The sequence below is a fragment of the Periophthalmus magnuspinnatus genome, chromosome 3 (assembly GCF_009829125.3).
Source record: "Periophthalmus magnuspinnatus isolate fPerMag1 chromosome 3, fPerMag1.2.pri, whole genome shotgun sequence".
Classification (NCBI taxonomy): Eukaryota; Metazoa; Chordata; class Actinopteri; order Gobiiformes; family Gobiidae; genus Periophthalmus; species Periophthalmus magnuspinnatus.
In genome coordinates this window covers 17,739,342-17,767,102 of record NC_047128.1, presented here as the reverse complement: position 1 = coordinate 17,767,102, position 27,761 = coordinate 17,739,342, and the positions used below count along the sequence as shown (strand labels likewise).

Below are 27,761 nucleotides of genomic sequence, written 5' to 3'. Positions count from 1 at the left end.
GAGTCCGCTCTATGTAACATACGGGAAAAGCAAATAAGGCAATGAAACCTTCAAAACTGCTTTGGCACATGGAAAATAAGCACCTGGGATTAAACGATACGCCTTTAGAGTTTTTTTGTTGTTTTTAAAAAAACAACAACTGCGGAGCAGAGTAGACATAATCACATAATCAGCGCGATGCATGATGCAGTGGTTTGGTGAGTTGTATTTTTTTATGCACTTAAGTTGTTTTTGCCATATTTATCTGCCACGTGTAGCAGGCTTGTCCGTGAAAATAAAACCTACATTATTCCGTTATATTATTATTATACACATTGTTATCTTCATTTTAGATGTCAAAAAGTATTTGCGGCTCCCAGTGTTTTATTTTACGTGGAAAGTGGGTCTAAATGGCTCTTTGCGTGTTACAGGTTGCCGACCCCTGCTCTATTTCCTTCTTTATCTTAAAAACTGCATCATATCCATTTCATGATGCGCAAAATGATCGTTCAAAATCAAAACTAGTGAATTCTTCAGAGCAGAATCTTTCCCCACGTCTGTCTCACTTTTACGTTTACAGCTAGAGAGCGCCCCCCAGGGGCCGTTATCCAGTAAAAATTCCATAAATAAGCCGCACTGCTGTATAGGCCGCAGGGTTCAAAGCGTGGAAAAAAAGTAGCGGCTTATAATCCGAAATTTACGGTAGCAGAATGAACCAATAATTAGCCATAAAAGTGACTCTACAGCTCAAATCTTATCGTAATACAACTGAAGTAACAAAAATCTCCCCACTTTTGCAAAGAAAAAGTACTCATAATTAATATTAACCCCCAAAATATAGTTTCAGCTTCCATAAATTGAAAGGTAAATCGATATAGTAAATACTGTGACTGGTCTATGAAAATGGTAAAAAATAACCCTTCAAATCGTATAAAAAGTACTTTTTACTTTTCAGTCCAGTTCAAAAATGTAGTGGAGTAGAAAGTACAGATACCTGCTCTCAAATGCAGTGAAGTAAAAGTAAAAAATATCCACTGTAAAATTTACTTTAGAATACAGATACCACAAAAATTCTACTTAAGTACAGTACTTTACTACACGTACTTCAGTACCTTCCACCACTGAGTATTGTGAATGTAGTATGTTCACAGTGATCTAGGGTTAGGAATAACAAGTGATGGCATGAAAAACTAAATCCACCATGTGTCCCATAATCTTATAAATTACTGAGTATTTAAGGACCTGCACTGATTTGAACAGTGACTTAAAAAATGTTTCAGAAAGAACTGGCCATGCTTACTTTAATTCACTGTGGTATTGAACCAACAACCGTAACAGAGAAGCTGTGTGGGATACTCGCACACGTTTCAGTATGGTTCTCATCCACCAGCGTCACTGACTGGCACTTACTTCCTTATAGTTCATAAAAAAAAAAGTCTTTAAAAATCCTTATATCAATTTGATCCTACACCAACTCATAGCTGCTTTTTACAATATACTGTATGAAGTAAAAGGCTACCTGAATTACAAGAGAAAAAAAAATCCCAATATGAACTCATAATATTTCTCTGCCAATTTGCAAGTTTATATTTTTTTATTTAAAAGGTTAACAATTCTCTTTGGGTCTTCTGTAAATCTTCTGAGCATATGTAAATACTTTTTAAGAGCAGGGCTTATTTTAAAAGAGTTGAAAAAAGGTGAGGATTCATTCAAAAACCATATGTTACGTTCCTTATTTAGCAACAGACAGAACTAATATACAATAAAACAATCATAATGAGACAAGGAGTTAATGGATTTTATTCCAGAGCCAAAACATTTAAGGATTTTTACATGAAATAGTGGGAGGAGGCACATGTGATTTGCGTCAAAAGAATAAAATCTAAGTATAACAAAACAGGGTCTAACTGAATAACCTGGGCTAAGAAAGTCTGTGTAAACCCTCAGTCGTCCAGGTCTGATCCATAGCAAATGATGAAGTTCAATCTGTCAACTGGACAAATTGTTGTAGGAGTAAAGACGTTTCGCTGCTCATCCAAGCCACTTCTTCAGTTCTGGTCAGATTGCTAGTGGCCACTTCCTTATATCTATCTGAGGGGAGGGGCTAACTACACTGAAAATGTAAATATCTATTGTTTCCAGTTGTTTCCAGACTACCCTATTCAGCCCTTAACGACCCTGCTATTGTTCTCATTGTTCTGGGTCTGAGGATGCAGTTGTAGATGGGGGAGAGATTATGTCTCAGGCCAGCTAAAGGCTAAGAAAGGAAAATCTAACTAATCTAAAAAGGTTTTGATACGATAAAACAGCAAAGGTGGCAACAATAATCCAACGTGATGTAAAGTGTATAGGGAACCCACTTACCTAAACCAATCTCACAACCAAAATGACAAGGCTAGCATTCTCTAGCTATGGCAGGAGAGCGCGAGGAGAACACAGCTCTCCTTTTGAAAGTTCCCCTCCTTGCTCTGATTGGCTGTCAGCATGCCAATCAGGGATCACCAACAAGGTCCCGCCCACAGCACCTTCACACAGAGGAGAGGCGGAAAACAGAATGGAACAAAATAGTAGTTTTGCTTTTTTCATACATGTTAGTAGTCCACCACTTCTGGATTGTCTCTGTCTTGAGTACTCTGTCCCACCTTGTGAACTGTACTGTTACATTTACTTGAGTTACTTTAAAAAAAATTCAACTTTTCAGAGTACTGTATTTTCCGGAACTATACGTCGCTCCAGAGTATAAGTCGTGACAATGTGACAATAACGAATCTGTGAAATGATATATTTTAATAATTTCACATATAAGTCACACCCCCGGACAAATTATGAAAAAAGTGCGGCTTATAGTTAGGAAAATACGGTAGTTTTCTAGCAGCATAGTTCTACTTCTACTTGAGTAATATTTTATTGAAGTTACAGTACTCTTACTTGGACTGAACACACAGGCCACAGTTCAAACCAGTTCTTTTCACTATGGCCTGAAATTTTAATATATTTTCTTTATGGAATTATGGAAGTTCAAATTTTGTATAATCTTTTTCTCAACATATCTGCGTTCCTCTATTACACTATATGAAACTATGTAAATCATGATAATGTGAAGTTTTTGAAGCCTCACCTTTAAAATGAATGCTTATCTTCATTTTTTCCCTGTCTTCCTCAAGCAACCCAAAAAAATATTGTTTTTATTGCCTTGTTTACAGATCTGTTGTTTTGACATAGGGATAGAGCGCCTCAGATTTGAATAGCCAGAGAAACACTCCTTGAAATTGTTTGTTTTGTTACTCCAACCACTCAAAGAGATGTTCATTACCAACATGTCCAAACCACTTGCTGTAGTGGGAAGAGTGGATGGGTGTTTTTTTAGTACTTCACTCCTCAGAGCAACTGTATGTGGAGGAATCTCTTGTGCCAACTGGTGGAATTACTCACTTTTACTTGCTATATGCGTGTGTAATAAGTCATCATTGTATCATAGGGACAAAGTTGGTCAGTGAAATCAACAAATTCTTTCAAAGTTACCCAGATTTATGCATCAATAATAATTAAAGGTCCTATATTACACACATTTTGGATGTGTGTTATAATGCTGTATCTTCATCATATACCTGGAGTAGTGTTTTGTTTCATTCACACACGTGTAACACACAAACACTGTATATTTAGGCTGAGTTCTTCTCTTAAACTGAAAACATCCTGTTCTACCTCATGTCATTGAACAGTGATACAAAAAGTGCGCCATGCATCTTCACTAGAATCATTTACAAAATTGAAGTCCTTGAACTGCGAAACTTTGAAGCTACATCTGTTGTTTCATGAAGTACTGCATAGTATTGCACTTTACATCAAAACTAGTAGAGCTAGTGGTCCTGTGTGTAGCACTTGAGGTGCTTTCTGTACCCTTTTTATAGTATTTGGATATGACAATGTTTCCCTTCACTCTGGTATAAACCTTTACTGTTAGTACCAGAGTGAGAAGGGAGGACAGGTCAGATAAGACAGATTCTAGATACGAAGGAGCCAACAGAGGACACTGACAACACTTTGGGTTGAAGTGAAAAAAATGTTTGTATTAAAAGTAGAATTATGAGTGAGTTCAATTATTGCTTTACAATGAACAAAAAGAGCACAAGGTTATATCCTAAACAAATAAAATACACCCATGTATAGTATAATCCTTTAAGTCCTTTTCGATGTCTGTTCCTGTCTGTTCAATGTTCTTTCAATGTTCACAGTGTTTGTAACCAGTCGGGTTATAAGATACCTGCTGGGGCTCCACATCCAGTACTGGAAAATGATCCTTTCTCCTCTGCAAGAAGGAGAAAGGATCAAAGAAACTTGACCTAAAGACAAGGCCAGAATAAAGTAGCTTAAAATAATACACTACATTGCCATTGCTGCTATACTACCCTTTTGTTACTGTTTAGATTCTTTTCACAAATAATAAATATGCTGTATAACAATAAAGTTAAAATATTCACAATTGCTATATGAATAAACTAAATAAAATAGTCAATATACCTTTAAAATAACAAAAATAGCTTTAAAAGCGAATTACAAATACACTACGGCTTTTAGTTCTAATAATCGGCACCAAAATAAAAACAAAGTGACAATAAATTGCACTCGACTTTCTCAAATAATTTTTACAGAGCTCTGACCAACAAGAACATGTGCTACTACCACAAAGAGCACAAATACTTTTACACTTTTTAACAATACAATAAAAGTATTGTGCACAGCGACTTTAAGTTACATGAAGGATTTGTAAAACAACCCGCAGTTAATCATTTTAACCTCTAAACACGGTCTTTTCATTGTAAAAGGGATAGCAGAGTTTAGCATAAAGGCTAGCGGAGGTTAGAATGCCAAGTTGGCACAATACAATACAATAATCGGACTCACCAAAATGTGCTAAAAAGACTACGGGGTTTCCCGGGCTCCCATGGGCTCTTAGCTCACAGCAACTTTACTATCTTAAGATTTTAACACACGTTTTGTCACCAACATGAATGGTAATGATACTTTAAGCTGTTTTTACATTGGTTTGTGCTCACCAATCTCAGAAAATCAAAGCAGAATACATCACCGTTTATTTATTCTTTTTGTTATCATATTAAAATGATCATATTTATGAACTTGTATTTAAATGGTATTCATCAATATTTATTCCCATTATCATTTTAACCAAGTAGATCAATAATTATCTGTTTTTAACACCGGGTTACAGATATTTAAATTCTGCACTCTTCTCTTTTAATGTTAATTTTATGATGATTATTTATGTTTTGATTTATTGTATTGTGAGTTTAATCTTTCTCTCTAGTCTTTCTTATTCTTTCTTGGTTACCGTGAACAATACACAAATATAATACATCACTTACAAAACGTGCTGTTTCCCATATAACTCTTGTCATTTCTCGTAATCACAGAACATTTTGGTCAAGGCCACACCCACTTCACGAGGATTTTAAAACTCTGGCGTAATCTCAATTTGTTAGACTCGGCATTTGATTCTGCTTTGAAATTTGCTGCCTTTAACCCGACTGTACAATAAAGATCTACAGAACGATTCCCATGCCTCTGTGTCTCTTCTTCATACAACAGAACAGAAACTGACATTACCAACAGCTTATTAACTTGCTCCAAATGAACACCTCCTTTGATGTCTGCAATTCAGGTTTTAGAGCAGCATTGAGACTGCTCTTATCAAGGTGACAAATGACATCCGCCTGAACACTGATACAGGCAAAGTCTCAGTCTTGACCCTGTTAGATCTGAGTGCTGCCTTTGACACTAGAGGATTGGGAGAGCATTTCTGGTACAGCACAAAACTGGTTCAAGTCCTATCTAGAAATCAGGGAATTCTTTGTTGTAATTGAAAAATGTTTCTCAGATAAAATGTGTCAAATCTGTGGTGTGCCCCAGGGGTCAATCCTGGGACCCCTGTTGTTCAATCTCTACATGCTGCCGTTAGGCCAGTTAATACGCAGCAATAATGTGTCCTACCACAACTATGCAGATGACACTCAGATCTATGTCTCACTGCAGCAGGTGAATATGGACCAGTGGATTCACTCTGCCACTGCATCCAACAGATCAGTGTGTGGATGCAAAACAACTTTCTCCAGCTAAACTCAAACAAGACTGAAGTCATCATCTTTGGCCCACAGAAACATAGAGAAAGTGTCAGCAGTCACCTCCAGTCGCTCTCTAAAATCTTCAAATTAGGTTAGAAATCTAGGGGTAATAATAGACTTAGATTTAAAATTTAACAGCCACATCAAATCAGTAACATCTGCAGCTTTTTACCATCTAAAAATATTGGAAAAATCAAAGGTATACTGTCAAAACCAGACTTGGAGAGACTTATCCCTGTGTTTGTCTCCAGTAGGTTAGACTTCTGTAACCTCCTGCTCACTGGCCTCTCCAAACGAGCCTTAACACAGCTGCAGTACATCCAGAATGCTGCTGCTCAGGTCCTGACTAGAACTAGGAAGTACGAGCACATGCGTCCTGCGCTCTGGTCTCTGCACTGGCTCCTGTGTCTCAGAGAATACACTTTAAACCAGCTCTGCTTGTGTACAAGTCTCTCCATGGGCTAATACCAAAGTACATCTCCGAACCATCTCACACTCTGAGGACTTGAGGGACCGGCCTCCTGCTGGTGTCCAGAGTCAGGACTAAACATGGGGAATCAGCATTTCATTTTTATGCAGCTAAAACCTGGCACAATCTTCCTGAAGATGTGAGAACGGCCTCTACTTTGACAATGTTTAAATCCAGGCTCAAAACAGTTCTGATTAGCTGTGCATTTGACTGAAAGGTTTTTTATTCTACACTCTTATGTTTTAATGTTAATTTTATGGTGATTATTTGTAATTATTTATGTTTTGATTTGTTTGTATTGTAACTTTTCTCATTCTGTAAAGCACTTTGAATTACTTCGTGTACAAATTGTGCTATACAAATAAACGCGCTTTGCCTGGTGCTGCAAATGCAATTGTTTTCTATGACAATGACAATAAAACCTTGAATCTTGTTTTAGTTTAATTGAAAATAATTCACTCCTCAGTGCATCACAGGATATTCTAGACTTTCTGTGGCAATCTCAACTAAACAAAAGGTAAAACAAAAATATTTTTTAAAATGGCACAATTTATGGTTATTCTAGTGTAAATCAGTTCACTTGAGGATAAAACAGAGGTTAAAACTCCCACTTGATGACCTCACAAGGTGAAACAGAGCTTTTTGAGCTTTTAAATGCAGACAGCTCAATAATGCAGTTACTCAAATATGTGTGAATGAAATAAAACACAACTCCGGATATGTTTTTGATGAGGTAATAACATTCTAACATGGTTTAAAGGTCACAAGAGTCAACTTAGCTTAATATAGGACCTTTAAATAATAACAAGAGCAGACAGGTAACAGTACTAAAGCAGTTTATTCAAATAAACAGAAAACATCACAAAGACAAAATAGCTATAAATCTGTTTTGTTTTTTTCATCCTCATTTTCAAACTTTTCACATTTCTCCAGACAGATCTGGAAAATCTCTCCCTAGAAACTGGTTGGAACGCTCACAGATGGGCTTGTACAGGTGGACAAATATTATTCCGACATTATTCCACACGCACACTTAGACCGGAAGTTTGGTCTTTAGCAGTCCAATCAAGAGGCTAGGAGACCATGCCCCGCAGCTCAGAAAACCTCTGGGTCTCAGCAATAGGTTGTGTTCATTTTCAACAATTTTCAAATTTCACATGGAGGGCACAGGCCAGTATTGTTCTATGGGTAATTTATTGTTTTTAAGTTAAGGTTGGTTGTTACAGCTCACACCAATCATGCCTATTTGATTAAATGATGATGAAAGACATTAAACTTTGTGCCAAACTTTGTGTTTTTGTTTCAAGCGGATAGGCCCAGTTATTATAGAGATATGGTTGCCTGGGATCCAGAATACACACTTCAATACTTAACGAAGATGCGAGTCTAGTCCCCGTTTTCAAATAGGCATGATTGACAGGTGGATTAGCCAATCAGGGACATCCTTGGTTCATCCGTATCGTAACAAAACATTTCTGCAGAATCAATGAAAGGAAACTAAACTGTTAATCTGAGGTGAGATAAATTTGATTTAATTTATAAATGATCATTTCACATGTGTCACTGAAAAAAAACAAACCAAGAGATATCGGTCAAAACATTAGTAACATTAAATTTTAAAAGCAAATTCTACTGGATGTGAACTTGCAGATGTTTTGACTTGGTTGATAACAAAAATTAAATAAAAAAAAGTTCAAGTGCTCTACAAAATTACAATTTATTTTCCAATTTCTTCCAAAAGTTGTATTTTTCAATCAAACTGTTATGAATTCTAGCAGATGCCTCCAGTCACAAGATTTGTTGTTAAGTGATAATGTCACCTCTGGGTCCAATCAGAAACTTAACAGCTGTTCTAGCTTTGTTTTGTTTTTTTTGCCGCAATTCTGCCCGTCTTGGACCCACAATTGACATCACACTTAACAACTCTATAGCAAGCTTTGTATAGCCAGTTTGTAAACCCTAAAAACTACAACCAGGTTCAACATTTGTGAATTTGTTGACATTTCTTTAAAAAACAATACCTCACCCATATCACCTCTGCGCTCCATCTGACAATTTTCAAATTTTAAAACGTAGCCACAATCGACACGATCACTGGAGCCAGAAGGACGGTCGTGTCATTTTGTATTTTATTTATTATTTACAGTTCATCAGGTGTAGCCCATTCATCGTCATAGTCTGTCAGGAAGGCGTGAGGGGGGTGGGTGGGGGAGGAGGAGGAAGCAGAAGGCGGGTGGGGGAGGGCTGTGATTGGTTGGTTCGGAGGGGGCGGGGCTAGTGGATCCTGGTCAGCTCCTCCACGATCTTGATGACCTCGTCCACCGTGGCTTCACGCTTCATCCCGCTGCCGTCGTCAATCTGAGAGAGGGAGAGAGAGGGAATGAGGGAGGGATGAAGGGAGGAATGGAGGCGAGGGGGAGAAAGAGAGGGGGATGGAGGGTGAAAGAGAGAGGTCGGGGGTGGGAGAGAGAAAGACAGAATGTGGGAGGGGGAGAGGAAGGAAGGAGGGAGATGAGAGAGAATGGGGGAAAGAGAGAAAGAGAGAGGAAGGGAAAGAGAGAACAGCAGAAGGGGAGAGGCAGGAAAAAAGAGAGAGAGTTAAAGAGAGAGGGAGAGAACATTAAGGTAAGTGGACAAAACTGATTGGTTTGTCATAACACTTTTATAAGCACATTTACATTTTACCAATTGAATTCAAGTTTAAAATTAACCTGCACTGTTCTGTATTTTCATCTAATAAATGAAATATAAAGCACGGTACAAATTGGCAACGTTATATGAAGATAAAAAAGATTAAATATAAACTAAAAGTGACAGAGCATCAACTACATGTAGATCTCGGCATTGCTACCTTTTCTTCTCAACCAATCACCTCAACTCAGCTCTAGAAATACACTTTCCCATCTGTCTTCCAGCCATTTCAGCAACACACTGCAACCCGTGACTACAGCAGCAAAACCATACCCTTCCTCAGCCTCTCAATCACCTCCTCACCACCAAGTTCAGTGTTAGACAACAGTGATAGTGGGAGGGAATGAAAAATGTAATGCGCAGCCTCAATGTATTCATCCCAAATATGCACACTATCGCTACTTGCTATTTTTTTTTTGTCTATTTGGGTCTTTTTGTTACAGGTTAACACTATTTTCATCTGACAGAACAAACTTATTCCTTCGTAAATTCATGAGTAATTTGTAATCAGGAATCAGTGAGGGCAAACAGATTTATATTTGTTCCTTGTAGTAGCAGGCAACAGCAGTAGGCCCAAGTCATTTCTAAACTACAGGGAGTTATTCAAGTTTATTCAGTATTAACAGACAAGAGAACAATGGTATTCTCTAAATGGGAATAACCCCAGTGGGAAGACTAGTAATTTGTGGCAAAAGATTGTTTTAGTTCAAGTGTTACAAGTGATTCTACTCTGATTGAATTTGAATTTCCAAATTTGAATTCCTCCCCAAGAACGTTTTTCCTATTGATTTTTGATAACACCAAGAGTTTGAAGTTTAACAGGAACTGTGTTTTAAGATGAGGCTTTTATCAAATAATAGTATTTATCAAGGAAACTCTGACAAATGTCTCTGAAGGTTGTCTGGTTAATATTAAAAGGTGCTGTACTGGATTTTACTTCTTAAAAACAGAACAAGTTCATTTTAAACGTAAACGTAAACATCCTATAATTATTCACAGTGATGCCTTTATAGGCGCGTTCACAGCTTTCAAAGAGTAGAGCGAAATTTTATCGGCAAAGTAATGCTAACAACAACTAGCATGGTAATGGCACACTTCCTGATTCTCGGACAGTAAACAGCAGAATTATGTTGGCCTCAAGAGCCTCAATATATCTGTACTGGGGCAAGACAGATTTTGCTCAAATACATGGATTTATATTATTTTATCGCTTTAAAGTTAATGATATCATTTAAGTTTGATCAAATATAAGATGATATGTTTTCACAGACAGATTCAGAAGTCCACAACCAAAGACTAGACTAGAGACAAAACTCACGGCATCCTGACTGAATTAATCTTTAATATCATATATAAAAAAGTCAATTATTGCCCATCAGTGGTCCTCTTCTCGCACCAAGTACCACCCAAGATATTATTTTCCTTTCCAAGCACCACCAGATCTAAGCCAGGACTATATCAGGTCTAAATTAGGGCAAAACATGGTCTTGAGACTAAATCAGGTCTAAAATCAGACTAAACCAGGGATAATGTAGCTCAGAGACGGCCTGTATTCCACTATTTGAGAAACACTGGCCTAAAAAAATCCTGCTTGACTGCATGGAGAGGTCATTGCCTTGCACTTTCCCCATTATGGTTCAAATAAAGTTGCTCTTATCTTGTCTCATCTCTATAAAGTTTAAGGATACTATATTGCGCAAAATTGACTCCTGGGAGCTTTAAGCCATTTTATGATGTTGTTACCTCCTCAAAAACATACTCAGAGTTGTGTTTTGTTCCAGTCACTCATGAGTAACTCCTGGTTTGAGTAACTCTTTATTAGTCTGTCTACAGCTCCATAGCTCAAAATGTTGTGTTCCACATTATGATGTTATGAACTTTTACCTTTTGTTCTGTAGAGATTGACAATTACGGGGCTGAAATTATCCAAATGAATCGAATGAAGGTATATGGGGTTAAAAACATGGTGGCGAACTTCCTGTATTACCACATGACATCACAAGGAGGAACAGTATTTTCTGTTTGAGGGAAGAACTCAGCTTAAAGATGCAGGGTTTGTGTTTTAAACATGTGAATGAAACAAAACACAACTCCAGGTCTGTTTCTGATTAGGAATGAACATTATAACATAGATCAGAAAATAGTGTAATATAAGCCCTTTAATACGTGTGTAGAGTCCTCCCCTCACCTGTAGCGTGCTGACCACCTCCTGCATCTTGGCGCGGCCCAGGTCCAGGAAGCTCTCAATGAGGTCTCCGTCGATGAAGCCTGTGGCCTGCTCCGTCTTCCTCTCCGTGTGGAAAGACCTCCAGGTGCAAAGAGCGTCAAGGAAAACCGACAAAATATGGCAGCCTCCCACTACAGCGGTCAGAGCGCATGTATCATCAGCTCTGAAAAGGAACTGCAGTGCCGGGCTCTCCATTCTGCTAAAGGGGGATGTCATAGGTGTGACTAATAATGTAAATACGCTGCTAAGTTTGCAATCCTCACCCACCCACGCAAACATTCAATAAAGGTCATTTTTTCTGTCTAATGTGAAGTTGTAGTAGAGAGTGCAATGTGCAGTAGGGCTGTAGTGGCAAAAGGTCTCAAAATGATTCAGAATCCCGATCATTTGTAATCTCGCAAGCACCAGACCAAAATGTGTAGCCCTCTGTATTGAGTTCTACACATTTATCAATCTGGAAAGGGTTATATTATTTGACTACATTAGTGACCGACATTGCGCCACAAGTTCACGCACAAATGGCAGTAAACAGCGTCTTCATATGAAAAAGGACTTCAGCTTCAGAGACTCTCTCAAAACTCCAGGTAACTCATTATATGTCCTCTCCTTTCTATTGTTCTGTATACAAACCCTTTAAAATTCCAGTAAACTAAGTAATCGTCTTATAAATTATTTAGTCGACTAAGACACCAGGGACAGATTAATTGACTGAAGAACTAAAACAGGGGCGTCCAAACCTTTTAATCAAAGGCCACATGTTGAAACACACGGTAACATATGGTGGTTAATACAGCAGATCAATCAGACGGGTGCATTTTACATAGTTTTGACTCACCCTTTGCATCTTTAATACGCTTGGTACATTAATTTCTGTCTGTATCATAATGCAATGTGACGTTACTGAGGTTATGGTGGTATAATTACTTAATTTTACTCTACAAAATTTTGTCTATGATCAATTGGGCCATCTTGAACCATGATCAAGATCAAAAGTACCTAGCTAGCATTGACAGATAAATCTGTCTGGGTATTTGATTGAACCTGCTTTTGTTAAAGGTACAAAACACAAAAGTGACTCTTGTGAGCTTTAAGCCATGTTATAATGCTGTTATCTCATCAAAAACATACCAGGAGTTGTGTTTTGCTTCATTCACACGTTTGAGTAACCCATTATTATTAGTCTGTCTACATCTCTAAAGCTCAAAATGCTCAGTTCCACCATGTGATGTCATGTAGTGGTAGTTTTCAAGTCAACAGCTACCTTTTACCTTTTGTTCAGTAGAGACTGGACATTCCAGGGGCTGAAATTAACCAAATGATTCTAGTGCAGGTGTATGGAGTTTAAAAACACAGTCGAGCACTTTCTGTATTACCACATGACATCACAAGGTGGAGCGGAGTGTTTTCAGTTTGGGAGAAGTCAGCGTAAATATGCAGGGTTTCTGTGATAAACATGTGTGAATGAAACTAACACAACTCCAGGTCCATGTTTGTGATGAGGAAAAAACATTATAACAGATCAGGGAATAGTGCAATATGGGACCTAAGGATTTAAAGTGCATATGACAGGATAGACTATTCACGAAAACATGGTTTACGTCATTATATTTGAGCAACGTCTTTCCCACATAAAACATTTTCTTATTAGTACTGCGCAAAGTCTAATTATCTCTTGATGAATTAGTCTCAATATATTAAGTGTAGCCCGCTATCAAACAACAATTAAAAACAACAGAGCCGCGTTTTGCTTGCTTCCTTTGCTAAATGACTTTCCGTTAAACAAGCGCATGAGTAAGTAGTCCGTCTACCCAAACATTTTACGGGGAAATAATTAACTTTTGAATGAAATGACTGGGAACAGCTGCTACGCTAATTGGTTCACGGTGGCCCAATTTCTCCCATGGTCCCTAGTCATTTTCAATCAGGCAAATGGTTGTGGAAAAGGCTATCAAGTACTTAGAAAGGCATTACTATTATGAAAGCATACATTTTGTTTGTAGTGGGCACAAACGTTAGCGCTAATGCAGCCAGATTAATTGCAATAACGTTGAATTTGCGACACAGATAGTCAACAAAGCAAACCGCAAAGAAGTTATGTAAAATTGAAACAGCAAAATCACTCCCTAGGGTCTTATTAAAAGCTGCTAACCCTGTAGTTTAGACTTCTACAAACATGTTCTGAAATGCATGAGATTATTGTATTTGTTTACCACTACAGACTTCAAATCTAAAGGCTCCCTGTAGTGTTGTCACAATACTAAAATGTCAATGTTGATTTTGATACTCAATACCGATTCTGGTACCACAGTGATAATAAAAAACAATAGAATGTAATTTCCAATATTAAATCACAGTGGTTTCTTTTACCATGTGGTGTAATCCCTAAATCGTCCAGGAAGGTTCCATAGTGGTCCATGGGTGTATACTAGTCTATGTGATCTTATATTTGTGCTGATACACCTCATTATCATTCTAAAGCTATTCATGTCCATTTCTGTCCTGTGAATGTGACTTTTACCTGCTTAAGTCAGTATCTAGATCGATACTAGTTAATTATTATTAGTATCTGATTTTCAATACTTTTGACAACCCTACTGACCATTACTCAAATATTGCAGCTGGATTTTTGTTTTAAATTCCCCATACAATGAAAGGTTGACCCAATACAAATATATGATGCCACCCATTTCAAGCAAATACACCACTAGGCTAGTACACAAGACTATATCATATTATGGAGCAAGAGAAGTTACACAATGCACCTTTAAACAGATCATTTTGGTTCTGCGTAAAATTAAAAGCTACATAATACATTTAAATAAGTTAATATTTAATTTTTGGTGAATAGTGTAGTTCAACACAGTAGTACACAGTTGATGTATCGTGCATATTATGTGTGTTAACCGTTGCCATGGTAAAGGATATAAGCTGTGTTCGATTTTGCCCACGCTCTTTATAACTTTGTTGAGGCGGTTTTGCAGGTCAAGCAGCAGACTGTACCAGCCCTCGGATAAAGACGTCACCAGGCCTAAAACACACAAAAACAAAACAGAAGGATCAGTTATGCTTTTGGTCCACATGGGGAAATCAGTCCCCGATTCTTCAACACTCAAGTGGTTCCTTCCAAAAGGATTAGCCGATTGTGCAGGCTTTTATACTTTTTGCACTTTCAGTATTTGTACAATGCAAAGATAAAATGAAAGAGGAAAATGGTAAATAAATTGTATCAAACTAGATTTAAAAGGCTTCTTGACTGGTCAGTGTGTGTGCGTTTTAATAGCTGTAGTTTTTGTCACTATTCCCAGTCCAAGGAGTCTATAAACCACAAAAAGCTGTTGATATACATTGGATGACTTGAACATTTGTGTTTCTTGTGTCTCATGATTTCTAGTCTATTACGAAAATGTGCATTATTTCATGAAGGGGTATGAATTGACTTTTCTGAGATTTCTACCATGTTATAATAGTATTCGAACCCTCTTTACTGATAACTAAGATTGTGTCCACGCTGATTGTATTGTGATAGAGCTCTGAAGGGAGAGAGATTTAGCGCGGGGAGCAAAGGGAGGGGAGACTCAGAGCGTAAAAAATGAAAAAGAAACTAAAGATTTTAATAATGCCTTGTAAATGATATTACACCCACCTAACTCTTACAATTATCGCTGCACTTTAGTCATACATTTTTACTCTTACTAGAGGAATTTCTAGGATCTCTAGCCAATGCAGTGGGGAGTTTTGAAAAGACATTATCAGCATGCAGCTAAATCCCTTGTTTGGTGAAGGAATCACTTAAACTTGGGTGAATTAATTTGATAAGGAAGCTACTCTATAACATGAAAGTGAATCCAAAACACTGGTCACAAAGATCAGAATAGTGTACGGTGACTCCAAGAGAATAAGTTCAGATCTTAGTGGTGTGGCCGCTCAGCTCCTAATCCCAGTCTGATGCTGCCTCTGTGCTGGGACCGGCTCTGTGGAAACATGGCTCATTTGTGGGATTCAATAATTCAGCAGCACTCCAAAATCTTTTACCCGCATTAGACACCGGAGCCGTAACTGAGGGACCTGCCCACGAGAAGAAGGGCTGATAGAGAGAAGCTGTTTTTTTGTCCAACCTGACTAGATGAAAAATATTGATTCAAATTGCACCGGCTTAAGAAGAAGAAAAAATATATAAAGATGAAATTATGTTTGGCACGTGAAGTGGTTTGAGTGGTTAGATATAAAAACTACAAGAATTACCAATAATCCAATTTCAAGAAGTGTTTTATAAAAGACTTGACTTTAAGAGCATGTTTTACCCGACATTGCACTTTCTGTTTATGAAAAATATATTTGAATCAAAAATAATACAAGGTGGTCTCACAGTTCAGTGTCAAAAACAGAAAAAAACCCAAAGTGTTTGGAATGTAACCAAATTTTTAATCGTGTTGAACATTCCAGATTTTTTTTCATTTGAACCCTTTACATTTTTAAGCACATACTTACTGTGTTTAATCATAGAGTAATGACATCTCAAGAACTAAAAGACATTTTAGTTTTCCTCATTCAATGTTTTTTTTTTAATACTTTCTACATTGTAAATACAGACTGAAGACATCCAATGTATGGAATTATGTAGCCAAGAAAAAAATCTAAATGTTTTATTTTTTGATTCCTCTAAGTATCCACCCTTTGCTTTGTTGACAGTGCTGCAGAGCTTCATGATGAAGTCACAAATATGATGAACTGGAAAGATCATTTAAAAAACTATTAAGGCAAAACATGTATTTAAATTTGATGAAAAATGCACATATTAAATTATATGTACGTATTATATGTATGTAATTATATATATGACTTAAACCTGGTCCCCTCTCCTCACCAGGCCCCTCCCTCCCCTCATCTGGGCCGCTTCTTAATTGATGTTCCATTTCAAAGTCCACTTCTCAGCAAGTCCACTGGAAATCCACAGATGTGAACTTACACTTCCCGTTTTACTGAGGGTGCATCTGAGGAGACTTGTCCGTACCCTGCTCAGTATATTTCCCACAATGCACTTCACATAGCACACACACCAGCAGCCGATCACCCCGACCCTCCGCCTGCTGCTCTCTCGTCCACTCACAAAGAGCAGCCATGTATACACAGAGCGAGCAGAGCCGCGCACTCAAGCCCATAGATACAGCACATGTGGAAATCAATGCAATGGATTTATGTCTAACAGTTCTCCTATAAAAATCAGATGACTGCCTACTACTGTTTAATTTTATTTTTTATTTTCAGATTTAAGATACCTCCAGAGAAGTAACACATATAATTCTTCTTAAGTGAAGCACTCAGTAACATTCATCTACTGTACAGAAATCTTAAAAACCAAGTCCTGTCTAAGACCCTTGCCACAGCCGTGCTGGCTGTTGGCAAAAGATATTGAAGAATAGAGCTATTGTGCTTGTGTTTGCTATGTAGTTATAATCTATGACACCAGTGGATCATCATTTTATAATTTGAACATTTTAAATTGTAATATTGATCTAAAACAAGTCCACTGATTTCCAAGTTAGAAAACTGTGGTGGCCAATGGGAGCCGACGTCACCGTAAACATCATGACAACATAGAGCCGTACAGTTGTTGGCACCTCCTACGGACAAGCTGCACATCACACTAGTGCATTACTACGCAATAATGTCACATCAGACTAAGAAAATAAAATTTGAGAACGAAGTAAGTACAGAGCAGTGGACACATACCGACAGCAATGACGTCTTGAATACAGGAGTATAACGATTACTCAAACATGCATTTATCACTCTAAACTCTAAACAACTTCGAGAGGATAAATGCAAAGGGAAACAACTATAACGTGGTTAAAAGCTCTGAAAAGTCGATTTCGCATAATAGATCCACTTTAAGTTCATGTTCATCTTGTCATGTCCTTTTATTTACTTTAAGAACACTCCAGCAGTATCCATCATGTAGTCTTTGAGTGCATAAAGACATCTCTCGTGTTGACAGTATCAGGCCTCCCCGAGCCCACACTTTAAATGAGCTCTTTGCCTGGCTGTTCATCACTGCCATTATTACAGCGCTGTGGTTTAAAGCGGCGTAATGAGGCGTAGAGCATCCACTCCTCTCTGTGTTTAGACTTTGTGAAGGCGGAACATTACTTCACAACAAATGACCTCAAGACAAGTTCGCTGTGGGAGTAATTAGTCCTAGACCTAGTGGACATGTGGAGATAGGGGGCAGCACAGAGGCACAGTCCAGACAGCCACACACAGGTTAACTATTCATGAGTAAACAAAACATTGAATCAATGCTACTTAAGTTCATTAACTACAACTCTGAGCTATGTTTTGGTTTCATTTTGAGCTCACACGTTGCCCTGCTTGCTACCCCTGCAAATCCCATCATAAACAAGTGACAGTTTAATTTGGAAATCTCCCGTTGTGCAAAACCGACAAAAGAGAGGGGTGTCTATGCTGGATGGTTAATTAGTGTAGAAGCTCAGAGTTTTGGCACACAAAAATATTCTTTCAATCTTTAGCATTGTAAAGTTTACAATGCCCATCACTCTAGAGGGCGGCTGTAAAAAACAAAATTATTTGAGACAAGACATTTTCCCATTAACTAAAAAGATTATTATATAAAAATTTAGTGAGAATAATCCATGTTTTTTCCCCCCTTTTATTGGCTGATCATGATTTTCGATATAATTCTCTTCTTTAAAATATGTTTTAATTTTATTTTCATGAACAAAATAGACTGTATTACTTCAACAAATATCCCACTGAATATAGTTTGTTCTATTATTGGCTGTAAGGGGGGGAGGGGTAATTGGTTACTAAGCGCTAACAGAGATCACCATAACAGCTTTTATATGGTATATTCGCTAAAAACAACATATTAACATGTTTTATAAGTTTCATTTTTGTTTTTGTCACTGTGAGTCCCTTTTCAGAGCGCTACCACTGCACATTACATGAGGTTTGTCGTACAGTTTTGTATCATGATTTTGTATATTTATGGAGAATTGTCGTGTAGGATGATGGATGATGTGGGCTTGTGGGCGGAGCATTGGACAAAAACCGCTAACCATAAGGAGGGTTTGAATAGGGCCTTGGAGAGATCGCTAAATTACTAAAACATACATGGATGACATCTAAAACCTCTTCAGGCTTGTTTTTGATGAGGGAACTATGTTAAAACATGGTAAAACCCTGAAAAAATGCATAATACCTCCTCTTTAAGCATTATATAGTTACATAGTGCAGTTTATGGCGTGAATCCATCGTAAACTATGGTCAGTTTTGAAGAGAATTCTTTCACAAACACTGTCCCTCCCATAACATAGCATAACATTTTACAGGTGTGTGTTTACCGATCATGCCGTTGACTGTCCCAAAGAGAACGGAGCCCTGAGTGGGGGTGGAGCTCTCGCCCAGGTTCTGCAGCACCAGCGAGCCGTGACAGAACACATTCACAAACTCGCCCAAGTGGAAGACCCCGACCTCCTGTAGGTGCTGCCTTTCCTCGTCTGTGGTGGCCGCACTGGGGACGAGAACAGAGACGAAACATCATTAGGAGAGAGGGAGAGAGCGGGAGGAGAGACTACAGAGAGATAAGGACGAAAGAGGAGAGAGAAGAGAGTAGAGGGAAAGGGAAAAAGAAAAGAGGAAAAGAGGAGAAAGAGTGAAAGGAGAGGAGAAACAGGAGAAAAAGAAGAGAGCGAGTAGAGGGGGCGAGCAGACAGTGAGAGCATGTTTACACCACGCAAAAACAAAAAGCAAAAACAAGCACTGAGTCACGGGCCAAACACACACACTTGTCAGAGAACTTTAGTATAAATTCAACCTTTTTTCTGTTGGGGTTTCATATTTAAATTTACCCCAAACCAATAATTCAAGGTAGGTGATGTATCGTCTACAAGATAGTGTCAAACGGTGTTGTTTTGAAGGATCAGGGAATAGGGAGAGCAGAGCAGACAGCAGGGACGTGTTTATACCGCGCAGCAAAAACAAGCACTGAGTCAGAGGATAAAATATGGAGGAATATCTTACAAAAGTTTAAGTCCTTACGAAATCAATCCCGTGTTATTTTAGGGATAAATTCCAATTCCTCTCAAATTATTACTAAAGGATTGACCTATATTGTGTAATTTATTTGTGAACTTATTTCGCTACTAACTACTGCTAACTGTGAGTGGTGTTTCTATCTGTTCCTAGTTAGTGTTTGTCCGCTTGAGTGCAGACTAGGTCAATTTACAGGTTTCTGGCCAAAAAAAGCCAACATCTAAGTTTGTACTGCCTTCAGTGGACACTTAAATGTCAAGTAGTTGGTGATATCAAATCATCCTGATTACAACTAGGTGTTTCTGATTATAAACAGGGGTGAAGTTTTTAGTGTGGATATTTTTAGACCAATCACATCGGTCTTCGTAAAAAGGACACCTCGTACACTTTATAAGAGCATTTCCCAACTTTCAGAGAGGAGTTTTGGCATCACGGTAATGCTAACAAAAAATAGCAGGCTAATGCACACTTTCTGATTTTTTAAAACACTTTGGACATATATTGATCTGAAGAGCTGCTTATACAATATATCTATACTGGGGCAAGACACATTTTGCTCAAATACATAGAGCAGCTTCAGCCTCATCCCACAGCGCCACAAAATGTCTCATTGTGATTCGTTAAGATCAGCCTTATGAGGGTATAATTTACGGACAATTTAGATTTTACTTAAGTTAATATTAGTTATGTTGAGGCGATGTCAGTTGTTCATGCAGCAGAGCCAGCCCTGCCCCTGAACCCAGAGTCGCACCAGGAGCATGGGAATGTAATTCAGCTGGAGGGAGCCGCAACACTAGCAGGCTGCTGGTCCTCCAATGACTGTGTGGGTCCACGACTAGCACCACCTCCGTGAGCCAGTCCTAGGTCCCAAGTGTTCCAGACGCCTTTGGAAGGTAGTACCTTCAGTGGTCTGCTTTGAACCACTAAAACTGGGCAGTATGGATCACTTTATGCAGTGGAAAGACACCGTACCGTCCCTATACAGTCAATGGGGAAACATAAGCAGTTCAGCATTAGTCTATGCAGATTTCTCTGCATAGGCTAATGTGTGTCTTCATTCACATAAAAGTGTCTGGTTAATTTTATAATTTATTTGAGAAGAAATTAACTAAAGTGTATTCCACTTGTTTCTCTGGAAATATGCTGGCACAGGAGACACATAAATATTAATTCTTTTGAAATCATAAAACAGCCTCTCTTAGCACACAGTACAGTTTTAATACATTAACAGTAATAATGAGGCTTAGTTAGCCTTTTCTTTAAATAAATAGGAAACATTGTTAAAAAGTTCATTTTTGACAATTATTAACTTTAAAACTTATTTTTTCGACATATGTCTAATCCAATATGGAACATTTCACCCAGCCCAATATTTGCAGCGTCCTTGTGACAATGGGAGCAGAAGTGGGCACTTTCAATTCATTTTTTTTGTACTTTTTGTGTTTTAAAAAGTTTAATGTGGCCTTTAAATAAAATTGTATAATTTATTTAATTACACTGAGACAGTTAATTTGTGAGTTTAATTACTATTTATACTATACTTTTTTTTTAGTTAAGGTTAGGGTTAGAAGAAAAACCCATATGAGTCTATCTCTACTCAAGATCATTCTAAAGGTAATCAACAAAGGTTCATTTCTGTCCTGTGACTTTTTTAGTATCAATAACTGCTTAGCTGAGTATCTAGTTTCAATACTAGTTTTAGTATCAATTAGTATCTGATTTTAGATACTTTTACCAACCCTACAGTTAAGAAGCCCACCACTCACATCAGCTCAACACGAAGCACAGTATACAAAAAATATTGGTCAAGACAAAAATACATTTTTATAACTCTTTAAGATGAGCCCCTGCTGATAAATGATTCATGTGTTGTGTATGAACTCTAGGCCTCCACAGGATTAAAGAGTGAGGAAATGAGACATCAGACAGAAAAGTGATGGGAGAACTCCAGAAGACGCATCACAGCGACGGCCTCTGCATGTATTAGCTCTGAGCGGCTGCTGTGCTCGGAGATGGACTCAGTTAGGATTTTAAGAGTACCACCAAACTTTCTTTGTCTTTCCCAACACGTCCTAAGTTACCTTGAGAACTGCATGGCGAGATTAAAAGGGCCTATTAGGGCTGTCAAGAGTATCCAAAATCAGATACTAATTACTAAAACTAGTATCGAAACTAGATACTCACTTGAGCAGGTATCGATACAAAAAAGTCACATTCACAGGACAGAAATGAACCTTTTCTGAACAACTTTATGATCTTGAGCTGTATCAGAACAAGTATAATACCACATAGTATATGCCCATGGAATCTACCTGGACGACTGAGGGATTACACAGATATATGACCGAATGGTGAAAGAAAGTACTATTATTTAATATTATATTATAAAAAAAAACCACAATCTATTGTCTAAATTACAAGTTTTTTTGTATTACCATCGTGGTATCATAATCAGTATCAGTGTTAGTATCAGTATTGCGTATCAAATATATTCCTTAGTATTGAAACTGAGTTTGAAATTTAACTATTGTGACAAGGGCCTACATTATGGGAAATGCTAAGAGTTTAAAATGCATTTGACAGATTAATATATTTTTCTAATTACTACTTGGTTTGGTGGGATAGTCCCTGTGGTAAATATTTATCATAGTTTTGCATCAGTTAATTGGTGGTTTGAGGGAAAAAAGGTTGTACAAAAAATGTACATAAATACAGAAAGTAGTGCCAAGTTCTAAAACAGAATACCTCAACCCATGTCATCAACACAGAAAAATCCATCCAAAATGCACGAGCGATTTACGCATACGGAAGGAATTTTTTATGCAGTTTAAACCTTCATTTAACAAAATGATGGTGTTGTCATTTATGGTTAGTCTAATAATTAGAGCGTGGTTGCTAAGTAACAGTTATGTATGTAATATCTGCTGCCCGTGCCAAAGCAGGAAGTAAAATTATAAACTTCACCAGAATTTAAAAACTAGGCAAAATTCATATTCAAATCTTAATGATAAAACTGTGTTTTAGTGAAATGAGTCATATGTACTTTAAAGAGGAGGTACTTTACTTCTGTGGGATATTTCTAACACATAACATATTGACATAATCATATTACCTTTTATTGTTCCAAAAACAATGAGTTTTATATGTTTCACTTTCATTACTGACACTCTGAGCAGCCCCTCCCTTTGCTCTCCATGCTAAGTCACACCCCCCATCACATTACAATCAGTGTGCATACCACTAATGAAACTACTGCACATTGAATCAGGTTTATCAATTTGTTGTGTACAGTTTTGTATCACATTTTTGTATATTTAAGGAGAATTGTCATGTTAGAGCGTGAATGACATTGGCTTGTGTGAGGAGCATTGGACAGAATCTTACAGCTGACCATAAGGAGAGTTTGAATAGAGCCCATGCATGGATGACATCTAAAAACATGAATAGATCTAAAACCTCTTCAGGCATGTTTTTGATGAAAGAACAACATTATAACATGGTAGAAAGCAAAAAAAAAAATCAATTTTGCATAATACCCTCTCTTTAATGACCAAATCTGGGCATAACATTTGCACTAGTTGACTACTGCTGATTTAAAAATTATCATGCCACAGCGCTGGCACCAAACTGATATGAATCTTAATATTATACATTTTTAGAAATCAAAATGTAAGCTCTATGAGACGTTAAATGAGTCAAGAGATAAAAAGACCATGATTCTTTGCTTCATGTATTGGAGAGAACACGTTAAAATCCCCCATGAGCCTTTAGTGCAATCATACTTGTTGTATTTCAAAGAAAAAAGGCCATGCATTTAAACTTCCACAGCAACAGGGGCCAATCAGAGAGGCTGTGGTAACATGCACACTCAAAATATAATATCCAGTTTCTGAAGTTGTAAGATTATTATAACACATAAACACTAATCAAATTTCTCTCTAATCATGGTCCCTCTGATTACGCACAGCAATTTTAAGTGCATATGACTGTTTAGACTATTGATTTGACAAAACACAATTAACATAATTATATCTTACATTTGACTAAATATCGTACATATATTATATATATTTGTTTTAAAATTTTGGTGATATAATTTTACTTCATGGTTGGACATGGGCAGCAGAAGGGACCTATGCAGTGGTAACTACATAAGTGTTGCCTAGCAACCATAATGCTAACAAGGACTAAAACATGTCTAAATTGCACAATAATTGTGATTAAACAAATGTAAATAATTGACAATAGCTCTCCTTTATTTGAACTGCCAGAAAAATGCCTTCCACATGCATGACCCATCAGGTCATAATCAGATTCTGGTGTGAACGTGAATATAGTCAGTGTCACTAATGAACCAGCAGAACTAAAGCAATCATTTTAATGTGTTCTTGCACTGGATTTTCTTACAGTCAAATTGGTTCTACCCCCATACTTTGTAGAAGACAAGCAAATGATGGATGCCCCACTATAAAAGTACATAATGACAACATAATGCACTTTAAAGGAGTTTATGCGGGCCTTTGTAGGTCTTGAAAGATCACACAAAATGGAATAAAAACCGCAATTACTCACAATTAACAAATTGTAATGGGTGTAATTAGCTGTGATATCAAGTCCTTTGCCTAGAACCAATTACCCATGGGCTGTAATTATGTATAGACCTGCTCACCCTGTAGTTTAGACCTCTGCAACGCACAGTCTGAAATGCACTGGATACTTGTGCTAGTTTAGTAATAAATAATGCTCCTGAACTGTGGAGCTGGTGGAAAACAGAGTGTGTGAGGGGAGGTGGAGAAGTGGCCTAGTTTTGTGTGGAAGATCATTTGTTTAATCAGATTTTGAATGTTAAAAATTGTTGAATTTCTCACTTTGAATTTTTGTTTAAATTATTATAATTATTTTTATTCTAAATTTCAGTTGATTAATTTTTAAGTATACATTATTTGCAGTGAAAAAATATGCAGCAAAGATCCAAGATGCCAACACAAGCAGTAAGCAGCAGTAAGCAGTTAGTAACAACCAGGAAATGCTGTAAGGAACCAATCTGATTGGTCAGAAGCAAATCAAAACATCACCTTTTTGATTCCTTGATTATAAGCCCCGCCCACAGAAGAGAAAGGCCAATAGGAAATAGCTTCCCTCTGTCCTCCTCAGTCACATATGATTGATCGCTTGATTTTTTTAATACCAACTTGACTCTTCACTGTGAATTTTGACTATTGGATTTGAGGACTTGAAAATATGTGCGGAATATAAAGGTGAATTTTTAAACACAATGAAACTTTATATTTAAAAATTCAGAAAATAATTCAAACATTCAAAGTGAGTAATTCAGCGGCATTTAAAATTCAAAATCTGATAAAACAAATAATCTTTCATAGTCTTATTTTTACTTTATTTTCTACTTTATTTCAATTTGATAAAAAAAACAAAACACAACATCTTAATTATACAACAAAAACGTTACTTGCCGTTCAGTTAGTCGACTAAAAAAGGAAGCATGGCAAAAGCTCTAAAAAACTATTGTGTATCTCTGTGTATATGACCCAAACTGAACTCGCAAGAACAACACCTGCACAGGAAGTTTATGCAAAAAAACAACCATTTCTGCAGAAAAAGTACTAGGAAACAACGTATTTATATTAAGACAGATTCACTTTGTGAATCATGAGTTTAAAGGTCCTATTTTATGCAAAACTCACTGTTGTCAGATTAAGCAACATGTTAGAATGTTCTTTTGTTTCATTCATGTTTGAGTAATCCTGCATTATTAGGCTGTGTACATCTCCAAAGTTCAAGTTAACAGCAACCTTTTACCTTGAGTTTAGAAGAGATTCGAATCATTTGGATAATTTCAGGAATTGCGAAGTTGTATGAAGCTTAAAAACACACTGGAGCACTTCCTGTATTACCACATGACATCATAAGGTGGAACAGAGTGTTGTCTGTTTGAGAGAATAACTCAGCCTAAATATGCAGGATCTGTGTGTTAAACATGTGGGAATGAATGAAAACACAACTCCAGGTATGTTTGTGATGAGACAACATTACAACAGATCAGAAAATAGGGCATTATGAAACCTTCGATCTGCCCTTTCACATATAAATACCAAACTCACTTATTAACCTCTCATGTCTGCTGCGCTTCCACATAAATCCATATAATCAATATAAAATGATTAGTCTACTAACACACCAGTCAGCCAACTGACTAAAGGCCTACAGTACTACATATATGCACCGTGATTGCCTGAAAAACTGCAATTCGATAACTGTCTGAAAGAACGGAGAACTGCATCAGTACAAAGTGTGTTGTTAGAAGAACAGCCTTGAGTGGGACAATGGCGATCGATGAGGCCAGAGAAAACACGGGGGACGGCGCAGCGAAAGGTCACGGCGTGATAGAGAGCTCATGATAAAAAGAGGAGGAAAGCGAGGAGAAGCGGAGGTAAAGGTCGTCAGCGGAGCGGTCCGGCCTGACGTATGGCTCTCATAATGGAGGGAGGCGTTCTCACAGCACTCCTCAGCCCACGCCACATCTGTCTTCTCTGGCTCACTGTGCACATGTCATACGGGGGGGGATCAGTGGAGCTGCTCAGTGCAAATAGAGACACGCTTGTACAGACACTCGGCCGCGTCTAATCATATTCTTAAAGAAGACTTATTGTACTTTAGGCCATCCATTTTCTTCTGCTTATCCGGGGCTGGGTCAAACGGGCAGCGGTCCAAACACGGACTCTCAGACTTCCCTTGCCCCCGACCCTTAATCCAGCTCCACCGTTGTTTTTATGCCATTTAGTTATAATCTATGATGCCTGTGGATCATTATGTTATATTTTGGACATTTTAAAGCAGAACTAAGTGACATTTTTATCTTATTAAATGCCTTTGTATAATCCCTGCGATGGTTAAAGAGGAGATATTTTACTTCTATGGGGTATTAACTGCTAACACATAACATTTAGATCACCATGTTACCTTTTATTGTCCTGAAAATGCTATATTCACCGAAAACAACGTATTAACCTTTTTTTTTTCTTTAAGTTTTACTTTTGTTTTTGACTGAGTTCACCCTCCCTTTGCTCCCCGCGCTGAGGCATCTCCCTGATCAGACTGTTATCACACCACAATCAGTGTGAATCCAACTAATGAAATTACTGCACATTGCATCAGGTTTATAAAGTTGTTGTGTATGGTTTTATATCATGCTTTTGTACATTTATGGAGGATTATCCTGTGGGAGCATGGATGATGCAGGCTTGCAGGCTGAGCATTGGACAGATTCTTACAGTTAAATAAGGAGAGTTCGAATAGGGCTTGGGAAAGATTTTTTTTTTCCATGTATTTGAGTAAAACTCATCTTGCCTCAGTACAGACATATTGTATAGGCAACTCTTAAGGTCAAAATAAGTCTGCAGTGTAATGTCTGGATCTAATTAGAAAGCATTTTATTGTCTGATAATCAGGAAGTGCACCTTGGCATGCCTGTTGTTGCTTGACTGTAAAACACTGCTCTGGCCTCTGAAAGTTGTGAAATGTGCTTATAAACTCATCACTGTGAATAATTAGGATGCGGAGAATGCATAAGGTAAGTGAGGAATAACTTTGGATCACTACAAACTTTAAAATTAACTTTGGCTTTAAACGTTATTGTCTGTAGCTTTTTTCCGTAAATTAAAGGTGCAGTGTGTAACTTTACCAACATTTTTTGTCTCCATGGAGGATGTTTCACAGTATGGTATTAAACTTATCTCCATGGAAACAAGCCTGCAACACCACCAGACAAAGCTACACTTCAGATCTGTGGAGAAGCGACTTGTTCACAGTAAGTACATGAACAGTACACATTTAGCAAGCCATTTTTAAGGAAAGACCCTCCACCAGAAAAGTTACACAGTGCACCTTTAACATTTGAACTGTAACTGAACCAAAAATTAAACTCTATTCTCATTCATCATGCCCACACAGGTTTTGTTTGCTCCCAAGATTTCAATTTTGTGACTGAAGCTGTTCATTGAGCCGGAGGAGGAAAATAGAACCTATTGTGGCTTTTATTGATCATCACAACATCCTTATGGTTTAAAAACAGCACCAAAATCTGGGATGCTTATGGCTGCCATATAATGAGAACACAAACTAAAGTTATTACTGACTGAGTCCCCCCTATGTAGGAAACTCATCAAAGTTCATGATCCTCCAGAAT

At 37.6% G+C, this 27,761-nt stretch overlaps 1 protein-coding gene across 1 annotated transcript in view; it reads right to left on the bottom strand.

The window, feature by feature from the left end:
* Positions 1–7,407: 7,407 nt before the first annotated feature.
* Positions 7,408–27,761, bottom strand: part of ddb1 (damage-specific DNA binding protein 1) — a 92,052-nt gene continuing 71,698 nt past the window's right edge. The window contains exons 23-26 of the mRNA XM_055229847.1: positions 18,868–19,037; positions 14,432–14,534; positions 11,468–11,591; positions 7,408–8,946 (exon numbers count right to left, since the gene is read on the bottom strand). Coding sequence (XP_055085822.1) covers positions 8,863–8,946; positions 11,468–11,591; positions 14,432–14,534; positions 18,868–19,037 — 481 coding nt within the window. The 3' untranslated portion in view covers positions 7,408–8,862. The remainder of the gene's footprint in view (positions 8,947–11,467; positions 11,592–14,431; positions 14,535–18,867; positions 19,038–27,761) is intronic.